This window comes from Spea bombifrons, chromosome 2 (assembly GCF_027358695.1).
Source record: "Spea bombifrons isolate aSpeBom1 chromosome 2, aSpeBom1.2.pri, whole genome shotgun sequence".
NCBI lineage: Eukaryota > Metazoa > Chordata > Amphibia > Anura > Pelobatidae > Spea > Spea bombifrons.
The window spans coordinates 64,245,958-64,267,302 of record NC_071088.1 but is presented as its reverse complement, the minus strand read 5'-3'; the positions used below and the strand labels follow the sequence as shown (position 1 = coordinate 64,267,302).

Genomic DNA, 21,345 nt, shown 5'->3' with positions numbered 1-21,345 from the left:
CTTGAGCTCTCCAATGATACCCCAGGATTGACACCCTTCTTTCTGGATCACCCTGAAGTAGTGACTCTTTGTCAAGTGGGCATTGCTGGTGGTTGATGGGATTATACCTTTAATCCTATCATGTTTGCTGTATATATATCTGTGCTGTCCTCAATAAAGAGAGTTCTGTTTTACCCCTACACTAAATTTCGGCTAGCGCTTGGAGGAATATGAAGGGTTAATATCTTGAGCAATTACGCTTTTAGTGACAAGGAAGATCTCTACAGCAGAGCTAACCAGTCAGAGTACGGGTCTCCATCACACATGTCAATGTCTGTTTTAGTATATAGTGATGGGGTTTATGCTGCACTACTGTCATTGTCTAGCGCAGTATATAGGAGTTACCCTGTACCACCATCAATATCTGGCTCAGGATATAGTGATAGGAGTGACACTGTATAATATCTGTTCAGTAAATGTTATTTATTTAAACTTATTTAACTTATTTATGTATGTTTGTAAGGTGGTGTGTGTGTGTATATGTGTGTTTATGGGCAGTCGTGTGTAAGGGCAGTGTATGCCTATATGCGTGTTAATGGGTAGGTGTGTGTGTAAAGGCAGCGTGTATGTGTGTTTATGCACAGGTGTGTATAAGCGCAGTGTATATGTATATATGTGAGTGTTTGTAAGCTGGTGTGTGTGGACAGTGCAGGTATTTGTATGTTTGTAAGCTGGTGTGTGTGTGTGTGTGTGTATATGTGTGTGTAAAGGCAGTGGTGTGTAAGGGCAGTGTACGTGCATCTGTGTGTTTATGGGCAGTTGTGTGTAAGGGCAGTGTATGCGTATATGCTTATTAATGGACAGGCGTGTGTAAAGGCAACGTATATGTGTGTTTATGGACAGTTGTGTGTAGAAGCTAGCTACGGCTTTGATGTTTGTAACAGTACAAATGTATTGTAAACCATAAGTAATATTCACTCTTACCACAACTCTGGTTGGTCACAAACCCATGATTGTTAAAATATATCACTAGAGTAAACAAGACAAAACACATTAACTGGTGAAATCTGAAAATTGTCAAACATTTCAAACACCCCAGCTGCCTGCTCTCATTGTGACCAGTCGCAAAGCTGCCTTCTGTTCACAATGCAGACTGCTTAAGCTTGGGCTATTCCACTATGCTCCTTGCAGGGGTATGTGTAGCAATCATTTAGCGTTTTATTACCGCCCCCATCTCCAATTGGCGTTATCACATGGTCTTTCCTTTAGTACATCAGAGTTTTTAGCGATCTGTTACATTTTAGGCTTTTATTTGATACAGCGTGACAGGGTATTTAGCTGTGCACCTGTTGACGTCCCCCCTTTCCCTACCCTTAAACTGGTCGTCACCATACAGTTCTTTTCTAAAGGCATTGTGTTCCTTAGTGGGATCAGCAGATGCGGGTAGATGAGTGGTGTTGGGGGCAGCTGGGGGTAATTAGCTGAGAATCTTCAAGTCACGTTAACGAGCTGCTCCTCTGGGTCCCGATCCCCTCTCCTGTGCATGGATAAGGATGCTGTGAGTTCCTGCTGGCCTCACCTTCTGTGGTAGAGAAGCAGCAGCATCCATCTGAACTCCTGCAGGGCTTGGTGGTCCTTGTATGGGAAGAGGTGACTGGATGACCAGATCTGTGGTCTGGTTTCCTCTGCTGGGGGTAGATCCTGCATGGGGGATACATAGGGGAGATAAAGCCTGCACATATCGTCACCATCTACTTGTGTAGTGCTGCCCATGAAAAGGCTGAGCTGGACATAATGGACACTGCCTGTATCCAGCAGACCTCTGGGTGAGATCATTGAACCCTCATCTTCCTGATCATCACCTAAATATCAGCGTCCTTTACTGGCAGTATTAGCGTAATATATTATAGAAGGATCTATAGACCGCTAGATCGGAAACCTGATCTTAATTATAACCATCTACACAAGAGGCTTACAAAAACTCGTGAAAAACTACTGTGTAAGTATAATGTATGGTGCATCTATCTATCTATCTATCTATCTATCTATCTATCTATCTATCTATCTCTGTCTATTCATCCATTCATCCATATGCAATATATATATATATATATATTATACTATATTTATGTTTATTATATATGTATATATATATATATTAATGTAATTGTACAATATTACAACTGTAACTATTGTATTGTCAATATAGTGTCATTTTATGGAATTATAATATAGTTTATCTTAAACATGACTTAGTAAAAAAGATCTTCATATATAGCATTATTTCATAATTCCCACATGTGAGAATGGTCTGCTCCCAATATTTTGTAGGATTAGTTTTCTTGAATTTAAATTTACACATCAATTTTTATAAATATTGTTTATCCTCTGACGTCATGGTTTCAAGAGATAAGAGCATCAGTCAGTAACATACTGACCATATGTTCTTTTTGCAAGACCCCATCAAACCCAGTGGCCACCTGGCATGAAAGCTTTTAAAAGGGTGTTATTAGTCCCAGGAGACTTGTGTTAATTCCTGGACTTGTGAAAGCTTTCCATGTATTTTATTAACAAAGTAAATGTATTTTACCAGGACTGGACAGGTTTGTGGATATGTTGGGGATTAGATAGAGAAATCTGAGACAGTCTGATATTGTTTAGGAACCAGAAGGAGGTATACCCATAGAAATCAACAGGTCCAGACTAGTGATGGCCAGACGGCCCTCGAACTTTAAGGTGGCAGACGTCTGTTGATGCCTAAGAACTTTTTCCTGCACGCATAGTGTGTGGCCGGGCATCACCAGCCACTGGTCGTGCGGCCAGACATATCCAGCCACTGGTCTTGTGGCAGAGCAGGACCAGTAGATCAGGTGAGTATGTGGTGATGCTGGCTAGCAGCCCAACGGCTTATGGTCATTGTGCCAGGTGGTCAGTCTGGGCCTAGAAATAAATATACAATTATTTAGATATAGGCGCAAAAAGTTAGGAGACAGAACTTAAATGTAGGAGATGTGGCTACCTGGATCCAGGGATTTAACATAACTAAGTTTAGTCCCCACCCCCTCTATAGGTTTATTTGCCATTGTACACTAATGTTAACCTTGCAAGAGCAGCCCAACACACATCTTCTAGCAGGCATTAGGAGGATTACACTGTTGACCAACATTGAATTCATCTAGATCTGTAGATTAACATTCTGTGGTAATGTGACATTGGCATCACTGCGTCTTTTGAAAGAAATCTGCACTGTTCAAACATAACTAAAGCCAGACATTTTATTGAATACTGTCCCATTGTGGGTAGAAGTATGCCCTCGCTCCTCGGAGCAAACTCAACCCACATGAGGAGATATTCCAGCATAATGGGTAGTATGTAATTTCTTTCATTAAGAGATGGGCACCGGAGTTCAGTGTAGGATCATTGCTTCTGGGTAGACTGTTTGGGTCAACTGCAGTTGGGATGTTTTTAGTTTCTGAGGCCTAGCCAGGTTGGGCCATAAGCTGGAAATCAATTGCTAACTGCATTAATATGTAGGTCACAGAAATAGTTTAAGTGATCATTTCGAAAGTTAAAATGTGTGGTGAAAAAAAAGCATATTTATGTTATAAAAAGTAATGGTTTTGTAAAAATGACTTAACTAAAGAATGTTAGGCGGTAAGGGGAAGATTCTTTTCTTTTTCAATAAAAATATGATATATTTTTTGTAGGATTACGAATGACATGGCACACAGGCTCTGAGTTACCATAGTAATCTATGAATATACACTTCACTGTTGCAAGGCAGAACAACACACACAATGTATTTATATTTAAAAATAATCAAGCTGCCTAAACTCAAGCTCTGCTGATTTTGTTGATCTCTGTGTAGGAAGGTGCACACTGACAGATATAGCTTCTGCTAATACCTCACTGAGTCCCTAATTAAAATGAATATGTGAAGATGCTGGAAGTAATGCAAAGAATAAACTAGTTCAATTTCTGGACTGACCATTGTACAAGCCCCCTAAAGCCCTGTGCAAACTGCATTGGAAGCATCTCTGAGGTGCTAGGCCCAGCAGAATCTTGCTACTTCAGAGGTCCACATGATCCCTGAAACAAGTAATCACAAGCCACTTCCACTTTAATTGTCTGCTTCTCCTCGGTATCAGCTCCATTAACCAAGCATCATTTAGTACTTTCCCAAAAAGATGGAGCCTCCACTCATGCCCTTTGCCTAATTGAGGAATTTAGGGAGAAAGAGAAGTATTTCTGCACCTCTCTTTCTCCATGAATCAGTTTCTGCATTATTTTGGCATCTTGGAGGGCTTCGGGAGCCCTGGTTGATCATGGGGAAAACAGGATCAGAAGACAGGAGAGACAAGATCAAGCTGAAGAAAAGGAGACAGGGACATGGAATCGATCAACCGAGAAGACAGTGGCATAAACTACGGGGGGGGGCGTTGCTGGAGCCCGTGCCTCTAGGGGGCCCGAGAATGTGCAATTGTGTGTGTATTGAGAATGGATGCGTAGGTGTTTTTTTGTGTGTTTAGATATGTGTGCCAGAGTGTATGTTGGAAGGTGGGGGCAAAGAAGGCACAGACAAGCTGTTTGGGGCAAAGATAGCTCAAACAGGCTGTTTGGGGTTGGGATGGCCCTGATAAACTGCTTGGGAGCAAAGGCACTTAAACTGCTTGGGGCAAAGGTGACACTGTGGTACATGTTGCCTGGTGACGTTGAGGGCCCAGGGGCAATTTTCACACCAGGGCCCTATGGTTTATAGTTACACCCCTCGGAGAAGGTAGGGGAGAGAGAGTGTGAGTGAGAGAGCAATGAAATGGAAACTCAAAGGAAACTTCAGAGCCCTCTGCTTGTTTTTTGTTTGTTTCATTGGGGTTCCTCCTCATTTTTTGGAACAGCAGACCACTTACAAATCTCCCTGAAGCCAATTTTTCCAACTTTAGGACCTATGCTACTCAAAAGCTGCATACGTTCCCCTTGAATTATGACTCAATATAACATCAATGTGCACATTCCCAAAGGTAATGAGCTGCTCATCAGCCACATAATTCGTTGAGAACTATAGCTGATGGTATGTGCAGGCTGCTATGAGAACCAACAAATCTTTATGAATTAACCCCACAATTCTGTGGTCAGTTATGCAAGCATTTTCTGAATTGCACTTATGAACATCTCTGTAATTACATCCATATTAAGTTGCCACGATATTTAGGAATCATATTTGTTGCACTGATACATTTAACTCCACAGTGCACCTTGGTCATCGTGCATGGCCCTATCATGCTCCGTCTTGGTGCCCTTAACCATCACCAATATTGTATAATAGATACTCACGTGTCTGTGAAGGATCAAAGGTTTCCCTTCTCCGAAGTTGGGTTAACCATTAGTGATACTGCAGTTGTGAAAAGAAAATGGGAAAGGCAATTTTAGCAAATATCCATAGGGTGCAGTGACTCTTAACCTACTCTTAGGTGGTTAGGTATATTTGCAGCTTACTATGATACACACTAACTACTGAATCGGTATAGTTGCCGCAACCAGGGATTCATTATCCTTATGTATATGCAGTGTTATTGTATGCCTTCAGGTTTTTTCTTTATAGCTAAAACAATGAAGAGTAAGTGAGAGCAGTCATGTGTCAGAGCTACATTGTGAAGCATGAATGTATTCATGCTTATATTCATTTTTAATGGCATAGGGTACCCTTTTCCCTACTCGTTTCTGCATTTTTAATAGCATAGGGTATCTTTTTCCCTGTTCATATTCGCATTTTTAATGGCATTAGGGTACCTTTTCCCTTCGGCTTATCTGCATCTTAATGACATAGGGCACCTTTCCTCTTTGCGTTATTAAGGATTGTGTTATCATCTCTAGGAAAGCATTATATGATATCTCACCCATATGGAAACTCTAATTAGCAGATCCATTATAAAGAGGCCATACAACATACAGACTGCATACAAATTCTCTAATTAACAGCCTGGAACAGCAATCCAGGAAATGTGATTAACTCAGCCGTGCATAGCTAGCTCTCCTAATAAGGGTGTTAGCCATCTATATAGACATGTTCTTAATTTATAGATCTTGCGTTCTAGAAAGATTTTGCTGTAATAAGCATTGACTAGAGTCCCAAAGCACAGCACAGAATTCTAATTAGCTGTTACAATAACCGAAGTCCATTTGCAGTTTTTCAGAGTGCTGGGTGGGTCCCAATGGTCTTCCTTCATGGTTATCCTTAGTGTAGGGTGTCAGAAGATTATCAATCCATGCTCCTATAATGGGGGACGTCATCATTCACACGGTTTAATTGGAAGTAATCAATTATAGTCTTACTAGTGATGCGAAAAAAGGAGACCAGATAAATAGAGATGTACACTTGCAGCATCATCTAATACATGCAAATTCCAACACAATCGTCAGGGCCTAGTTTGGATTCAAAGGGTCACCAAAAAAGCTTAGCCCTCAGAACTTAAATTTAGGACATTCATTGAGGTATTGTATATCTTCCACTTGATCAATAATTTGTTACAAGGTCGGAAGATTATTGCTTTGCAATCTCAAAAAAAAGTAATCTGAATAAATTAATATGTGAAGTCTTCTAATGGTCATAGTGGATCAGGAGGTTGTTTCATGTCCTCCATGCGTTCTCTTTGGTTTTAAGTGACTCTGTAACACAGAGAGATGACGGGGATTATCACAGTAGCTTTTGGGGTTGTGAACATCAAATAAAAGGTAACGCAGACTGAGCTAATTCCCTAAAGTGATTAAAATCTAATAGGAATGTATCAGCTGTCTTTGATTGACAGGCCAACCGTCCTTTGATCCCGCCTGAGAATGGTATGTCCGGTAGAACCTTCAAAACATAAAGCAGTCTTATGAGTTGATGCATGGGGAATATTTTTGATAAAACTAGGAATTCAGAGTTGCCATGGGGACAGTTTTAGTCTTTGTTCAGTAGGCTTAAAGATTAAATATACTTTGGAAAAAAAAGAAAATCACCAGCAACATATTTAACTGGTAAATGTGTAAAATTATTACTCTGCAGAAAATGTGACAGGTATTTGGAAATGACCCCAGGACGTGGTTAACAGGCGTAATACTTTAAGGGAATGTAAAATGCTTGGAGTGATGGCCTAATGTTTAGAATCATTTTGAACAGAAGTGCCGCACAGGAAGTGTCGGACTGGTGGAGATGTATGCCTGCTTTTCACCAGCAGCGGCATTATAGTCCTCTGCTTAAGAAGAAAGTCCTATGGAAACAAGTAATATTTTCTTTGCTTATTAATTACAGTACTGTATACAGTGATGAAGATTACCGTTGAAGAAAATGAGGTTTTATTTAATATTTCAATAAAAATATGTTATCTGCAGACTTGGATGCTGCCATTGTGGTCAGTAATATTTTGGGTTACTTTCCTCAACTTATTTTTTATGGCAGTGTTAAAGGAGTCCTGCTTATCCAATGAAACCCTCTCCACTATAACCTTTCATTAGTCAGGCTGTGTGTTTTAGACTGAGGCATTCCATTGCTTACCATGAGTCAGTATGATAAGGAGAAAGGGTGCTTGACTAGTAGATTGGGCAAAGGCATTACATATATCACTCATATACATGAGTGATATGCAACTTTGTTGAACAGATTATATTATTTAAAAACTAGTTTAAACTGTCAACCCCCCCCAACATATTACCGTATTTGCTCGATTATAAGACGACCCCGATTATAAGACGACCCCCCCAAAATCAAAATATTAATTTAGGAAAAAAACAAAAAGCCTGAATATAAGACTACCCTATAGGGAAAAAGTTTTACCAGTAAATATTAATTAATGTAAATTATTTTCATGTTTAATAAAAGCTATGATTGAGAAAAATATATTTTTTAAATTTCCTTTTATTTGCCAACCTGCCCCCCCCAGTTATGCCACTCTGCCCCCAGAAATGCTTTATACCCCCCTATTTGCCACTCTGCCCCATGATATGCCTTATACCCCTGTATGCCACTCTGGCATATAGGGGGTTAAAAGGCATATCATGGGGCTGAGTGGCATATAGGGGGGTATAAAGCATTTCTGGAGGTATATAGGCATATCATGGGGCTGAGTGGCATATAGGGGGTTAAAATGCATTTCTGGAGGTCCAGAAATGCATTTTAACCCCCTATATGCCACTCAGCCCCATGATATGCCTTTTAACCCAGCATGTACTGGCTGCCTTGGCTTGATAGGAGTGTGATTGCTGTTAGCAGTTTGATATATATATATATATCAAACTGCTAACAGCAATCACACTCCTATCAGCCAAGGCAGCCAGTACATGCTGGAACCTGGGGATGATAGCAGTGGGATTACAGCCTCCATATGCCATGCTACAACCCCCACCCCCCTTACACATCCATGCTATCACACACACACTCACACTCATTCACAAACATTTAAATACTCATTCATTCCCTTAATCACACACACTTCACACATACTCAAAAACCCTCCCCCACCCCCTCACCTGAACTGCAGATCTCCCACTCGCAGACTTCTGCAGGGGACCGGCTGTAGCAACTTCTCTGGCCCCGCCCTCAGAGGAGGGAGGGGGAGATAGAGCTCTGTGAGGACGCTGCAAGCTTCCTGCCCTGCTTCTAACAGAAGAGACGCTGCTCACGACCGGTAAGCAGCATGGCGCCAGCATTTTTTTGGGGTCTGATTAGAAGACGACCCCGATTATAAGACGAGGGGTATTTTTCAGAGCATTTGCTCTGGAAAAAACCTCGTCTTATAATCGAGCAAATACGGTATTGGATCTAGGGAGTTTCTTACATACGGTATGATGTGTCACTGTTATCCGAATATGTGATGTAGGTGTGACACATTTATATTACATTTATTTATATAGCGCCAGCAAATTCCATAGCGCTGTTACAATCTAGAGTTTTAGGGCCCTGAATGAATAGGATGACCAAGTGTCCCTGTTTTCATGAGACAGTCCCCTGATTGAGCCTTCTTACTTACCTTAGTTATTATTTGTGCTGGCAATAGTTCCCTGAACTAAAAGCTAAATTATATTTGAAAAATATTTCATTAATTTACTAATAAAGAAAGTTTCTGTCTCAGTTATGTTTTAATTCTTTTTTCTGGGAACACGTAATTGTCACATGGTATGAAATCTGGCACTGCTAGTTTGCTCCCATACAAACTGAATATGACTCCCAAATGTTTTTGTGCTGTTTGGTGTCATGTAATTCTCTTGATCTTCATGTAACACTTGTGAGTCTAGGTGAGATTTGGCTTACCAGATGAAAAATTGGACGGCTGTCTGTGCAACACATCCAAGACCGTTATCACTGATGGCAATGATAGGCATCAATAATGCATCATACCTCACTGAAGAAAGTAGATGGGCGCTTTTGGCATAATATTCAAGGTTCTAATGGCCCTTGTGCATTGTGTAGTTCTTTGTGTTGATTCAGCGCTTCTCCTGTTATTTAAAGTATCAGTAGACTTTAATATCATTAAAGGAACTGTAGCCTTTCAACTGAAATATAAACCACACAGCAGATGTTCCTTCTAAGTAAAGAGTATTCTTGTGAAATGATGTCCCATCATTAACGGCCTTTGACCCTAATAAACTTGACTATTCTTTTCCAGATTATGGGATTTGACAGCAGCAAATTATAATATCATTCTTTGTGTTCCCAGACGTTCAACATACCTTGTGACTTTTGTGAACTTGCGTTCTGGTAAAGGAATAGGGAGATGTCTGTCGAGACAGATCCTTTTTGCCATACTCCTTAAGTCCATGTTTTGTAAGTGAATCAAGTTGCTGAGTTGTTATATTATAACCTGGAGCCCTGGGTTTCCTTCGAACTTGCTCAATAGCTAGGAGCCCAATGAATATCACCCTACCAAATATTAGTTTCCAGGAACACTTGCTTACCAGGTATGACTGTTTAAAATAAATAGAAAAAGGAGTGCTTACACTTATGGAAAGAAGACTCATTAAAAAGATACATATTGTAATTGTTTACAGTTATTGATATTATTTAAATAATTATTTAGCATTTTAACAAAGTTAGAGAATGATTCAAAGTTTCCAATATGATAAACATTCAATATAGTTCTTACCGTGATTGGTCACATTTTCCCAAAGAGGTCATGCCATTGTTCTTCTAAGTAAAGATCTAGAGCATACTTGAAATTTTTAGAAATGGTGCTCCATTATATAAACATAAAACACTGAATTTTTAAGGATTATCAAAATGGGATATTTGTTAATTCAAAAGCCAAGATAGCAGGGTCATACATAACTAGCTTTACACGATGTTCCAGTTGGCTAATCTCAGGGGACGCGTGCTGGTAATTTGATTTTGGTGAGATTCAGGTTGGTCAGGTTGGTTGACATGGATACTAAAATTGCACCTAACTTGTTTTACATGCATGCACTTATACCTTCTTGGCTTCTAAAAGTACCATACCTATTTTGTCTTGCTCCTAGTTTCCTCTTAGGTTTGTTTGGACCCTATCATAAATGAATCCCTCATCAAAATTTGTTGAATACTGCAGGGTAGACGAGCAGTGTATTTAACAATACACATTCCCATTATGGAACCTGTGTAGAATTTGAGCTATCTTTTAGTCTCTGCTACTGAGTATGTTCTCACTCACCTTGACATTGGAATGAACAAGTCCCCAGATAAAGGCATGCTGCCATTGCAAGATTTTGGAGCCTAACATTGAACAAGCACTTGTATTTTTTTCTTAATATGATCTCTGAATGGAAACCATATATTGGAAACATGACGTATTAGTAAAACCCCCTCCATACAAAAGTCATGATTTCCTTATAAATACTTGGTAGGTTGGCAGACAGCCTAAGCAAAACTGAAGAATGAGCCATTTGCACTTAATCCATACATTGCAGCATTGACTTGTTTGATTAGAGCACCATGTTCACCATTTATGTCATCTGCTTTCTGTCTTTTTCTAGGAGAACCACACTTGGAACCTAATGTAACTAGCCATATCTATAGGTATCCTGGAGTTCACTGACAGGAGAATTATTTGATATGGCCAGACTTCGTAGGAAAGCATGTATTGCTCTATTCCTTTTCACACTTTTCATTTTTGGCACCATGATGGGCTTGAGGACTTTGAAGCCTTCTGATGGGTTTTCTGACCTGGCACCTGGACTAGATCTCATGCCTTTTGCTGATCAGTCAGAGAGACGCTCTGTATCTAATGAGGTCATCTCTCGACCTCAGGGTACCATGGCCGCACCGGACCAGACAAAGGTGTATTATGACCTCCATATTTTCTACTATATGTGGTATGGAAACCCCAAGTTTGATGGGAATTACATCCATTGGGATCATGTGATGGTGCCTCATTGGGATCCTAAAATATCTGCAAGTTACCCAAAAGGCAGACACAGCCCTCCTGAAGACATTGGCTCTAGTTTCTACCCAGAGTTGGGACCCTACAGTTCTAAAGACCCTGAGGTTTTAGAAGAACATATGAAGCAACTCAGAGCAGCTGCTGTAGGTATGTATTAATGGGTCTGAATTCCTTGTGTGTAGGAGTAAATAATTGTTTTGCTATGTTTCTACGTAGACATGATATACGTTACTGTGCTCAAATCACAATTCCTTGCAGTGCATTTTGCCTCTTACTTGTTTGTACTGTAAAGTATTTTTTTCTGACGAATCAACAAAAATGTTTGGCATCGGGCCACCAAATTGCTCTCCACCTAAGTTTTTCATGTATTATTACCTGGTATCCTTCAAAGGGAGCTTGCTGCGTGTGCTTTGGCCCAAATTATTATTGGCTCATTCAGCTGGAGTTAAGCCACATGCAATTTTTTCTTCCTTTGGTTGAGTATAATGTATATTATAGTTCAAAAATAACTTGATGATCTCATGTTGCCCAGCCTTGATTTAGATTATAAGATGCTGTAACAACACATCCTTTGGACATAGTAGTAAAAAACCAAAAGCATACAGTTTTCATTTTTAGCCATATGGTATTTTTTACATTATTTACATCTATGGTTTACTTTGAAGGAGTGCTTGTGCTGTCTTGGTATCCCCCTGGTACTGCAGATGAAAACGGCGAAGCTGTGGAAGATTTGGTGCCCCTTATTCTAGATGCAGCACATCGATACAACATCAAGGTTACATCAACAGTCCATTACATGGTGTCAACTCATATATTGTGTTTTTGCAAACCGTAACCATCAACCCACTGCTAGACAAAACATCAAGGCTAGGATTAAGATTTGTTATTTGGCCATTAAGAAATTTTTAAGAAAAGGAGATCTTGAAATAGGAGACAAAGGTTTTCATAGTTACATAGTATTTCGGTGTTTTATTTTCTACTCTTGTCTATGTGCTTTGACTCAGATCTCACCATTGGTTGCTTTTGCAAAACAGAAGCAGATCATGTTTTATTCGGACACAGGTTGCATCCTGTAACATGTTCTCAGGTGGCTTCTCTTGTTATTGATATTTTAAAATTAATTTGTAGATTTTACAAAATAAATAAAACGATTAAAAATAAAACATAAACAGATAGTAAAAACAAAAAGTGGGTAATGGCGCGCCACTTATTTCCATTTAAGACCATCTACATTGTTGAAGAACATGATAGATCTCACCCTCGGGATCTCCTAAGGTGATGGCTAGCCTGTTTTCTGTTTAGCACAATTCAATTGCTGAGGAGCCTAAAGAAATCTTGCTAACTGAACTACACATTATACATGGCCATCCAAGCACTTCCTGCAACGGAAGCCCCAAGGGCTTGGGCCTTTGTAATGGATAGTGATGTTAAGGAGCGGAAACACAACTCAGATTTGTAACTCTTCCTTTAGAGATTAAACCTAATTGTCTTGAAGTCAGTTTTGAGGTTACGGTTCACATCCCATTGCTAGAGGACTATTTATAACTGCAGTAGACTATTTCACCGGCCCTCACACTGACCATATTATACCATATGCCCGAGTATTAAAAAAAAATAATTTGGTAATTTAAAGAATTTATGTTCGGTATTCTCATTTTATTTCTTATTTATGTGATAGGTGGCGTTTCATATACAGCCATACAAGGGACGTGATGATCATACACTGCATGAAAATATTAAGTACATAATTGACAAGTAAGTCTTGTGGGTTTAATATTTGTGTGTGGCATCTTACTTTTGAAAGTACCGCTATTATCTATTGACTTTGTTTGAAAGGCCCCAGTGTGTGGTTCCATCTTTATTTTTAATCTAAATTGTATATACTAATAGAAGAAAACAGAATTTCCACCCAGCTGGAAAATATAGTGTACCGTCACCAAATGTATATGTAGCATCTGGCATTGACATTGTTTCTTAAAGTAACTTTTTTAAGCTCTTGTTTGTGAAAAAAGCGGGTATTTAACATCAGTAGACATCACTGGTTGCCATTCTTCTACAGTTTTCTGTGGGTTTCTGTGTCAACTGGTAAATATTTTATTAATGGGCTGTATATGCATTTTATTTTAGAAAAACACTATAACGGTTACCACATGATTTATTTAGCTTTCACTCAATATGGCAGTTTCCAATTCTTGTCCTTGAAAAATCATTACAGGGTCTGCAGTAAAGTATGAGTTTGTTAAATTTGAATGAGCATAGCAGGGTATTGGTACATAGGCTAATTACAGTTCTGTCTGTGTCTTCTAGCTTTGGATCGCATGCTGCCTTTTACAGATACAAAACCAGTACCAGCAAAAGCCTGCCTCTTTTCTACATTTATGACTCCTACCTGACTCCAAAAGAGTCTTGGGCAAACCTCTTGACGCTAACCGGCTCTCACTCAATCCGCAACACTCCTTACGACGGGGTCTTCATTGGTCTGTTGGTGGAGGAGGAGCACAAGCATGATATTCTTAAAGCTGGATATGATGGGATTTATACCTACTTTGCCTCCAATGGCTTCTCCTATGGCTCCTCTCATCAGAACTGGAAGTCAATAAAGAGCTTCTGTGACACCAACAATCTCATGTTCATACCAAGCGTGGGACCTGGTTACATAGACACCAGTATTCGGCCATGGAACAACCACAACACCAGAAACAGAGTAAATGGTAAATATTATGAAACAGCACTTCAAGCTGCCCTCACTGTGCGCCCAGAAATAGTATCCATCACTTCATTCAACGAGTGGCACGAAGGAACTCAAATCGAGAAGGCTACGCCAAAGAAAACTGCCACTCGTCTCTACTTGGACTACTTGCCAAACCAGTCCGACCTCTACCTGGTTCTTACCAGGAAGTGGGCTGAACATTTCAACAAGGAGAAAGAGCAGTGGCTTATGTGAACCTACAAAGCATCTGCGCACAGACCACAGTTCTTTAAAAAGGAAAACATTGATGACACTGATAGAAAATGCGTACCACTGCTTGTGCAAAACAGCGAAACTTTTTATTTTAACAATTTATATTTTCCTGCCTGGGAGTAGTAAATATGGAGATGACCTTTCTCAAGGAATTCACAGTCTACATGGAATGACTTCTGGACGCAAGAGAAATCATCTGACATTTCTATTAGGTAGTCAAGGGGGTAGATCCTACACAGATTGTGATGATGCAGACATACTCATCAAGCTTCACCCCAAAAAATCAGGCAGACATTATGTTTTGTTTTAATTATGTTAATTTCAGTTTTGTAATTTTGATTAAAAGTTTAAAAAAAAATGTATTCTTGTATTATTCACACAAACCAAATTAGGTAGAAACAAACTGAGAAATAACTATACTGGATTCATCCAGATGATTATTTGAATCCGATGCTCGAAAGTAACTGCTTTATAAGTAAATCGTAAATAGGACACAGTTTCCTATTAAAAGCAAATGCATGAGTGATATGCAACAGAAAAAGTGGTATCAGCGTGGCTGAAAGGTCAAAATGATGAAAAGGATTAGCAAAGTTATTAAATGCCCATACACTGTAGTTTAGTAAATTTTATTCTGTGTTTTCTGTTTTAACATTGATAAAATGTACAAAATCAGGTCCAAAAATGTAAACAAAAATAAATAATGGAGTAAATGAACGTCATGCTTGAGTAGCGTGCTAATCTGCAGTGTGTGGATTTGCAGTCCTGAGTTTTTACCACAGCCAAACCAAGGGCATGTTTTGAGGACCCCAAATACTTGGCATGGTTGGATTTTAGGTAACTGAGATCTTATAGGCCTGTAAAGCACATTCTGTGGAGCAGTCGCTCATGGAACAACATGGTAATCCCATGCTTGCAAATCCTTCTGTGACAGGAACAAGATCAAACTCTGTAACCAAATTTCCATATGTATGTTTGCAGTAAATATAAATCATGCACTCAGTAGTTACTTGGGACATGCCATTCTACTAATTCAGGGGTATCCAACCTACAGCCCTCCAGCTGCTGCAGGACTACATCTCCCATAATGCTCTTTCAGCTAAGTGGCTGTCAGAGGAGTATGGGAGCTGTAGTCGTGCAGCAGCTGGAGGGCCGCAGGTAGGACACCCTTGTACTAGTTGATATATTTTGGTCCAGTGAAAGGTTTAGCCACATTCTATAAACATGGGCTACAATTCATTCAAATTTATTTGCATCCCCTTATTCAAAATAGCTTTGGAATTTCACAATTGTGTAACATATCTACTACAGAAAAGTCATTTAACCTGTTTTGCTTAACCTGTTACCACCGATACATTATTTTGTTATCAGTTTTCAATTCCAAATCACATTCTATGCAGGAACCGCCAGAATTATTTAATCCGAGAAGCTGGATCTGACTATAATCGAATCCAACTAATGAGGATGTTGGGCATGTAATTTTCATGCACAAAAAGTAACATTTTGAGTTTCAAATAAGCTTTGGGATATCAGAGTATTGAGCATGTTTATTTTCTTTATCCTACTGAAGGATACAGTACCGGCATGTAAAAATGACTTGGAAAAATATTTGTCCAATGTTCTTGTAAATTATACACAACAGAGCAGAAAAAAAACAATTAAGAGGTTGTCATTCAAATGAGGGTACACTAAAGGATGAATATCTACATCCAGAATATATTGGTTTTATTGTAAATGGTAGCTATTTTCCCCCTCTACCACCAAAAAAATAAATAAATATTTTCACAAAGAAAAACAGATTAAATGTCAAGATATCATAGGGCATTGCAAGACAATTTGTTTTTGTTGTTTTGTCTTAAACCTTCTCAAATCCAGGGAATATTTTTTTTTTTATCATATAGAAGTAAAAAGCTGGAATATAACCTAATGATTAAAATGATGGGATATCCACTGCTTGCAAAATGGATCAAAATAATTTAACATAGTTGTGTGGATATTCAGTTATCCTCTGAAGTCCATTCTTGCTTCAGGTTACAATGTCCGTGAGCAAGCCCATTTACGCAGGTGTCATGACAAGGGTGTTAAGCCATATGTATTGTTGAGGATTTCCATGGTGGATGCCAGAGCACTTTGGAAAGGAAAGCACATATTAAAACTAGTTTACATACACATACATAAACTTCAGCAGAGCCATTCAAAATATATAATACAACTCTAAGCACAGTAAAGCAAAACAAGGCTTCCCAGACAATCTAACAATAAAAATTACTACAAGGGCCCTTGTGGGTTTTTTTTAGCTTATACTTTAATAAAATTTCTGGGCGTTTGGCATCACAAATTGCACCATCTGGATTGAATGCCTTACTATAGACAAGCTCTTAACATGCAAATGAGGACAGTTGCATTTACCATCCTCGTATCATGTCGAGTGTCGTGAGACAATTCTCAGAGGGACTTGGGCCAAAGAGGTGGTGCTACGATATAACCAAAACAAGCTGTTGCTCAGGGCCCTCGCTAAACTGTGGAGCCCTACTGCAGTTACCTAAATGTTCAATTCTTCTATACACACACACACACACACACACACACACACACACACACACACACACATATAAACACACACACTGTGTTGCTTATTTGGTGTATAACAAATGCAATAACCTAAGCAATGAGCCCTTTAATTAATTTTGCTTGGTACAACTAAAAAAAAAATAAAAATAGATCTGTCCCTGCGGTCTTCCTCCACCTACATGCAAAATGACTACTATAGTGACCTGGGTTAGATCATCAGAAGACTTGAAACTAGAAACTAGCATCTGCTCTCAATACTGCCCTACAGGAAGGATGCCGACCCAGCTACTCACACATGAAATAAGTCTTTTACATGTACTGAAACATTGTGTTTCAGATCACATTTAATGGGTATTTAGCTTAGACTTTTTAATGTAATTTTGAGATTTTCACAACATTTAAAACATGCACAGGTGACTATTAATAGAGAATAATGGTTATGTGAGCCTTACCATCCGGGGCGGATTACTCTAAATTTACCAGGAACAGAAAGATCGACTACTGTTGATCCCAATCGGCATTCGACACTTGAGATATCTCCGATGGGCCCACCATCCACTACCAGAGACAGCATGGGCCACAGGTCTTTAAATTCCTGGCAATAATAAATAGAAAATTGAGCTAATCTAGCTTGTTGATATATTCATAATGAGAACATGAGGCATTTTTAATATAATTTCTTGTCCTAAACTACAAACTCTGACATCATCCACAGGTAAATATTTACAGCCTGTGGGCTTCACAGCTTCACTGCAGGAAAGAGGAGAAAGACTTTTTGAGACATTGAGATAAAAAAAGATGTATCAGTGGCTGTACCTCTGCTGTCAGTGTGCTCTCATGGGTACTGATGTTGGCACTGGTTAGCGCCAAGGGCTCAGCACAGAGTTGTGCCAGCTGTCTGATAAAGGCATGGTCAGGAATGCGAACACCCACCAACTACAAAAAAAGAAAAAGTACAAAATGAGGCACCATATCAAATGTTATACAGTTGGGATATGCTTATATCTGATAACGATGACCACATCCATCATCATTCACCAAAAATATCAAAGGCTCTGTTCTTGAAAGGTGTTGATCCAAATCATAACCACATCTCTAGAGATAAAACAAAAATTGCTATTTTACGATTACATACATTTTCGTCCCCATACTTACAGAAGTGAAAGGGTTCAGCTCCTTATTCAACCCCTCAGAACGCTCCAAAACAAGAGTAACTGGTCCTGGTAAAAGGTCATGGAGTAATTGGTCAGGCACATTCACCTGGCAGTACCTGCATACAATACAAGGTAAAAAGAACATCTGAAAGGCCTATGATTGGATAGAGTCTATAATAGAATCGGATACCTTGGCCAGCGCAGAAAGAGTCAAAAACTTTTGGGACCTCAGAGGTTTCTTCTTCTGATGGAATGGCATACTAAGAAGCAGGAGTCTTAAATGCACACATCGTGAATAAAAGGGGGAAGTGGTTGATGGGATTAACATAAAGTGATGATCCTTAGGAAGTACAGACCATGAGACAGCCAAGCACATGGGAGCCAGGATAAGTGAGAACAGATGAGTGTAAATGGCAGGTAATTACTAAAGACCTACATCTAAAAAGGATATCGTATATATTACAGTTCCCAAGTTAAATGGGTTTATTAGGTTTGCCTTTAAAATGTATACAATGAGATCTGATGCAGTGTATCCAAGCACACAAGCATTGGCCTACCAGTGTACCCCTTTCCAAGCTAGATGCATAGGTCTTTTTCTGCTGAGGTTTCTTGGTTTTATATCCCGTAGCTGGACCTAGAGTTTTTAGACTGTTCTAGTGCCCAGCAAACTATGCCTCTTGCACTTCACATTTGCCTGTATTTGCCTGCAAACATAGGAAAGAATCTTATGATGACACCCTCGGTAGCTGCTCATTTTGTCTATATGGCAGAGCCCTGCCTCCGATTAGATACAGGGTTATATTACCACCATCCATACATACAGTTTATAGTTGTCTTTGACTAGACCTCTCCAAATCTATCAATACCTTTTTTTGTTGTTAGACGTTATGTTCAACATTGATTTGAATACCCTTTTACTGGCATTGTATATCCTTTCTTAATCTATTGATCTTTTCCCTTCACTTTAGGTCTATTCTGCTAATAATCAAGCTTCATATTATACATCTGTATCTCGCCACACAATATCATGCAGCCGAGTAAAAAGCAATTTTTTTTCTAAAATAGAAGCTATATGTCACAGCTAACTCAGATGGCTTCACTTTCCACTTGACAAAGTTGTTCACGTTAATTTACTGCGCAGAGCTGAATTAACTTTATAAAAAATTGTTGATAACGTGGCATAATAGTAGCACACAAGCACTAACCTATAAATATCCGCAATGTCCCCCACACAGATGGCCAGTGGTTTGGTCCCATTACGTCCCTTCAGGTTGTAGATGCTCTCCATAGCCTGAGAGTTCTGGGCTAGGCAGGCGATTCCGTAAATGGTGTCAGTGGGCACGGCAATCACTCCACCCTGCTTTAGGACGCCAACTGAAGTGTTCAGGACATCCTTCCAACCTGGTGCAAGAGAGGTGCAAATGAAGAACAGCCTCCCTAGAAACATTCTTTGCTTATACCACCACCCAGGTCCGTCTAGTAGGCCTATGTGACAGCAGCAAGACGGAGCAAGACTGTCTACTATGTCCACTTTCTGTATAAACACTATTTATTGACATGTCATGCTACAATAGAACATCAGACAGTTCAGTGGTCCACTTTCTTAAAGCTAAAAACAATTATTCCAACCCACTGACACGTTAAATTTCCTTAATCTCTGTAAAGTGAATCTGCAGGAAAGCTGAACGTTTCAGTTCCCTGATATCGCTATGCATTAACCGCCAACTCAGCTCATTTAGCCGGAGAAGCTCAATGGGTGTTCAATCCACCTTGAAAATTATCAAATGCTTTATGAGGGACAGTCTTTCTTTGAGACCCAAATCCAGACTCTCAGAAGCTTTGCCCTTTATTAACATATCACAGCATTATCGAGCCCAACAGATCACAAGAGCAAGCAATAACAAAATGAAAACAATTGTAAATTATAAAATACATTCTGTCTAGGAGCCATCCATAAAAAGTCTAGGTGCAGCCTGGTGTCTTTGTCACATTTTAATAAATACGTGCCCGTTTAACCACTGGGAATGATAGGAAACATACATTAACCTGCCTTCCATCCCCTTGTTTCCTGTGACCATTCAGGCTACATCATCATCAGCCCACTAATCTCCCTCTCCCTTGTTGTCGGTCCATTTGCATCCCTAGCCCTGGACATTGCTGATGTGGTCAGTAGAGAAGGAAACCCTTCCACCCCATGTTTAAAATTCTCCTTCTCCCTATCCACCATTTTCTCACTTTTGACTTCCGTAGTGGGTCCGTTTTTACAACCATTTGCTCCCCCAGGAAGACTCAGCACCCTGCTCGCCATGTCCCTCCGGCCAGGGACTTGGTATATAGCGACTCCAAAGACAGCACGCAAGAGCCGGGTAACCAGTCTCATCAGTCTGCGCTCTCCATTCAACCACGTGGGCTGCACAACACTTCCGGGGTCAGGCAGACGCGCCCCCGTGCGTCATCCTCTAGTTATTACACGTCATTGCATAAGCTAAGCGTGTAGTCACACAGATCGGCGGGTCTCCCGTACCAAGCAGAGGTTTTGCAGCTCCTCTTAACTGTGACTCATGTAATAAACCAAAGCAAAAATACACAAATCAAAGAATGCTCAAACTCACACAATTACACTTCATTAGCGAGTCATTTTGTTCCCTACTTTGTGCTGACAATAGTTCTAAAAAGTATAGATCAAATGTATTTCTAAACCTATTACAATTTTATATATATATATATATATATATACATATACATATATATATATATATATATGAACATTTTCTAGCAAAATGTGTAGATTGTATATACCATGTATACACATACATGGTATATTCCCTCCACAGACTCAGTGTATGACTGATTCACAAACCACTTGATCGGTGCTTACTTATCTGGATATATATATATATATATATATATATATATATATATATATATATACTGTGAATTAATTCTAGAAATTGCAGTGGGACTATTATTCCCCCTTTTCCCCATATTTTAATAAGGGATTGTCAAAAACTATCCTAAACTCTAAACCACATTCTGTCCGCCATAATGGAGTCCTTTCATATAACAACAATCAAGCCAAAATTGATCTTATTTTTAATGGATGTGCGCCTAGTGATTCTTTAGTGGGTTCTTTAGTCTTGGGTCCTTGGTATTGCCTCATACTCAGGATAATCCTATGCATATCCCAGGGGCGTAACTAGAAGCCTCAGGGCCCCGGTGCGAGAATAAGGGCCCCCCCACCCCAACCCAATCTACCCCCTTCTCAGGCTATCTACCCCATTCTCGCTATCTACCCTCT

At 39.5% G+C, this 21,345-nt stretch overlaps 2 protein-coding genes across 2 annotated transcripts; one reads left to right on the top strand and one right to left on the bottom strand.

The window, feature by feature from the left end:
• The first annotated feature begins 1,679 nt into the window (after positions 1–1,679).
• MANEAL (mannosidase endo-alpha like) lies at positions 1,680–14,756 on the top strand. Its single transcript, XM_053454561.1, has 5 exons — positions 1,680–1,978; positions 10,957–11,510; positions 12,029–12,138; positions 13,042–13,118; positions 13,671–14,756. Exons 2-5 carry the CDS (start codon positions 11,036–11,038, stop codon positions 14,305–14,307), a joined length of 1,299 nt encoding a protein of 432 aa, XP_053310536.1. The 5' UTR covers positions 1,680–1,978; positions 10,957–11,035; the 3' UTR covers positions 14,308–14,756.
• Positions 14,757–15,839: 1,083 nt separating this feature from the next.
• On the bottom strand, positions 15,840–20,466 carry YRDC (yrdC N6-threonylcarbamoyltransferase domain containing). Its single transcript, XM_053454564.1, has 6 exons — positions 20,283–20,466; positions 19,253–19,448; positions 18,049–18,163; positions 17,710–17,829; positions 17,346–17,488; positions 15,840–16,450 (listed from the first exon to the last, which is right to left on the bottom strand). The coding sequence occupies exons 1-6, from the start codon at positions 20,425–20,427 to the stop codon at positions 16,390–16,392; spliced, it is 780 nt and encodes a 259-aa protein (XP_053310539.1). The 5' UTR covers positions 20,428–20,466; the 3' UTR covers positions 15,840–16,389.
• Positions 20,467–21,345: the final 879 nt, after the last annotated feature.

Excerpts from the sequence above, each read along its gene's own strand:
- MANEAL (XM_053454561.1), top strand. The coding sequence starts at position 11,036 with ATGGCCAGACTTCGTAGGAAAGCATGTATTGCTCTATTCCTTTTCACA. Across the intron at positions 12,139-13,041 it reads CACATCGATACAACATCAAG|GTGGCGTTTCATATACAGCC; the intron begins GTTACATCAACA and ends TTTATGTGATAG. Across the intron at positions 13,119-13,670 it reads ATTAAGTACATAATTGACAA|CTTTGGATCGCATGCTGCCT; the intron begins GTAAGTCTTGTG and ends TGTGTCTTCTAG.
- YRDC (XM_053454564.1), bottom strand. The coding sequence starts at position 20,427 with ATGAGACTGGTTACCCGGCTCTTGCGTGCTGTCTTTGGAGTCGCTATA. Across the intron at positions 18,164-19,252 it reads GACATTGCGGATATTTATAG|GTACTGCCAGGTGAATGTGC; the intron begins GTTAGTGCTTGT and ends TATTGTATGCAG. Across the intron at positions 17,489-17,709 it reads AGAGCACACTGACAGCAGAG|GAATTTAAAGACCTGTGGCC; the intron begins GTACAGCCACTG and ends TATTATTGCCAG.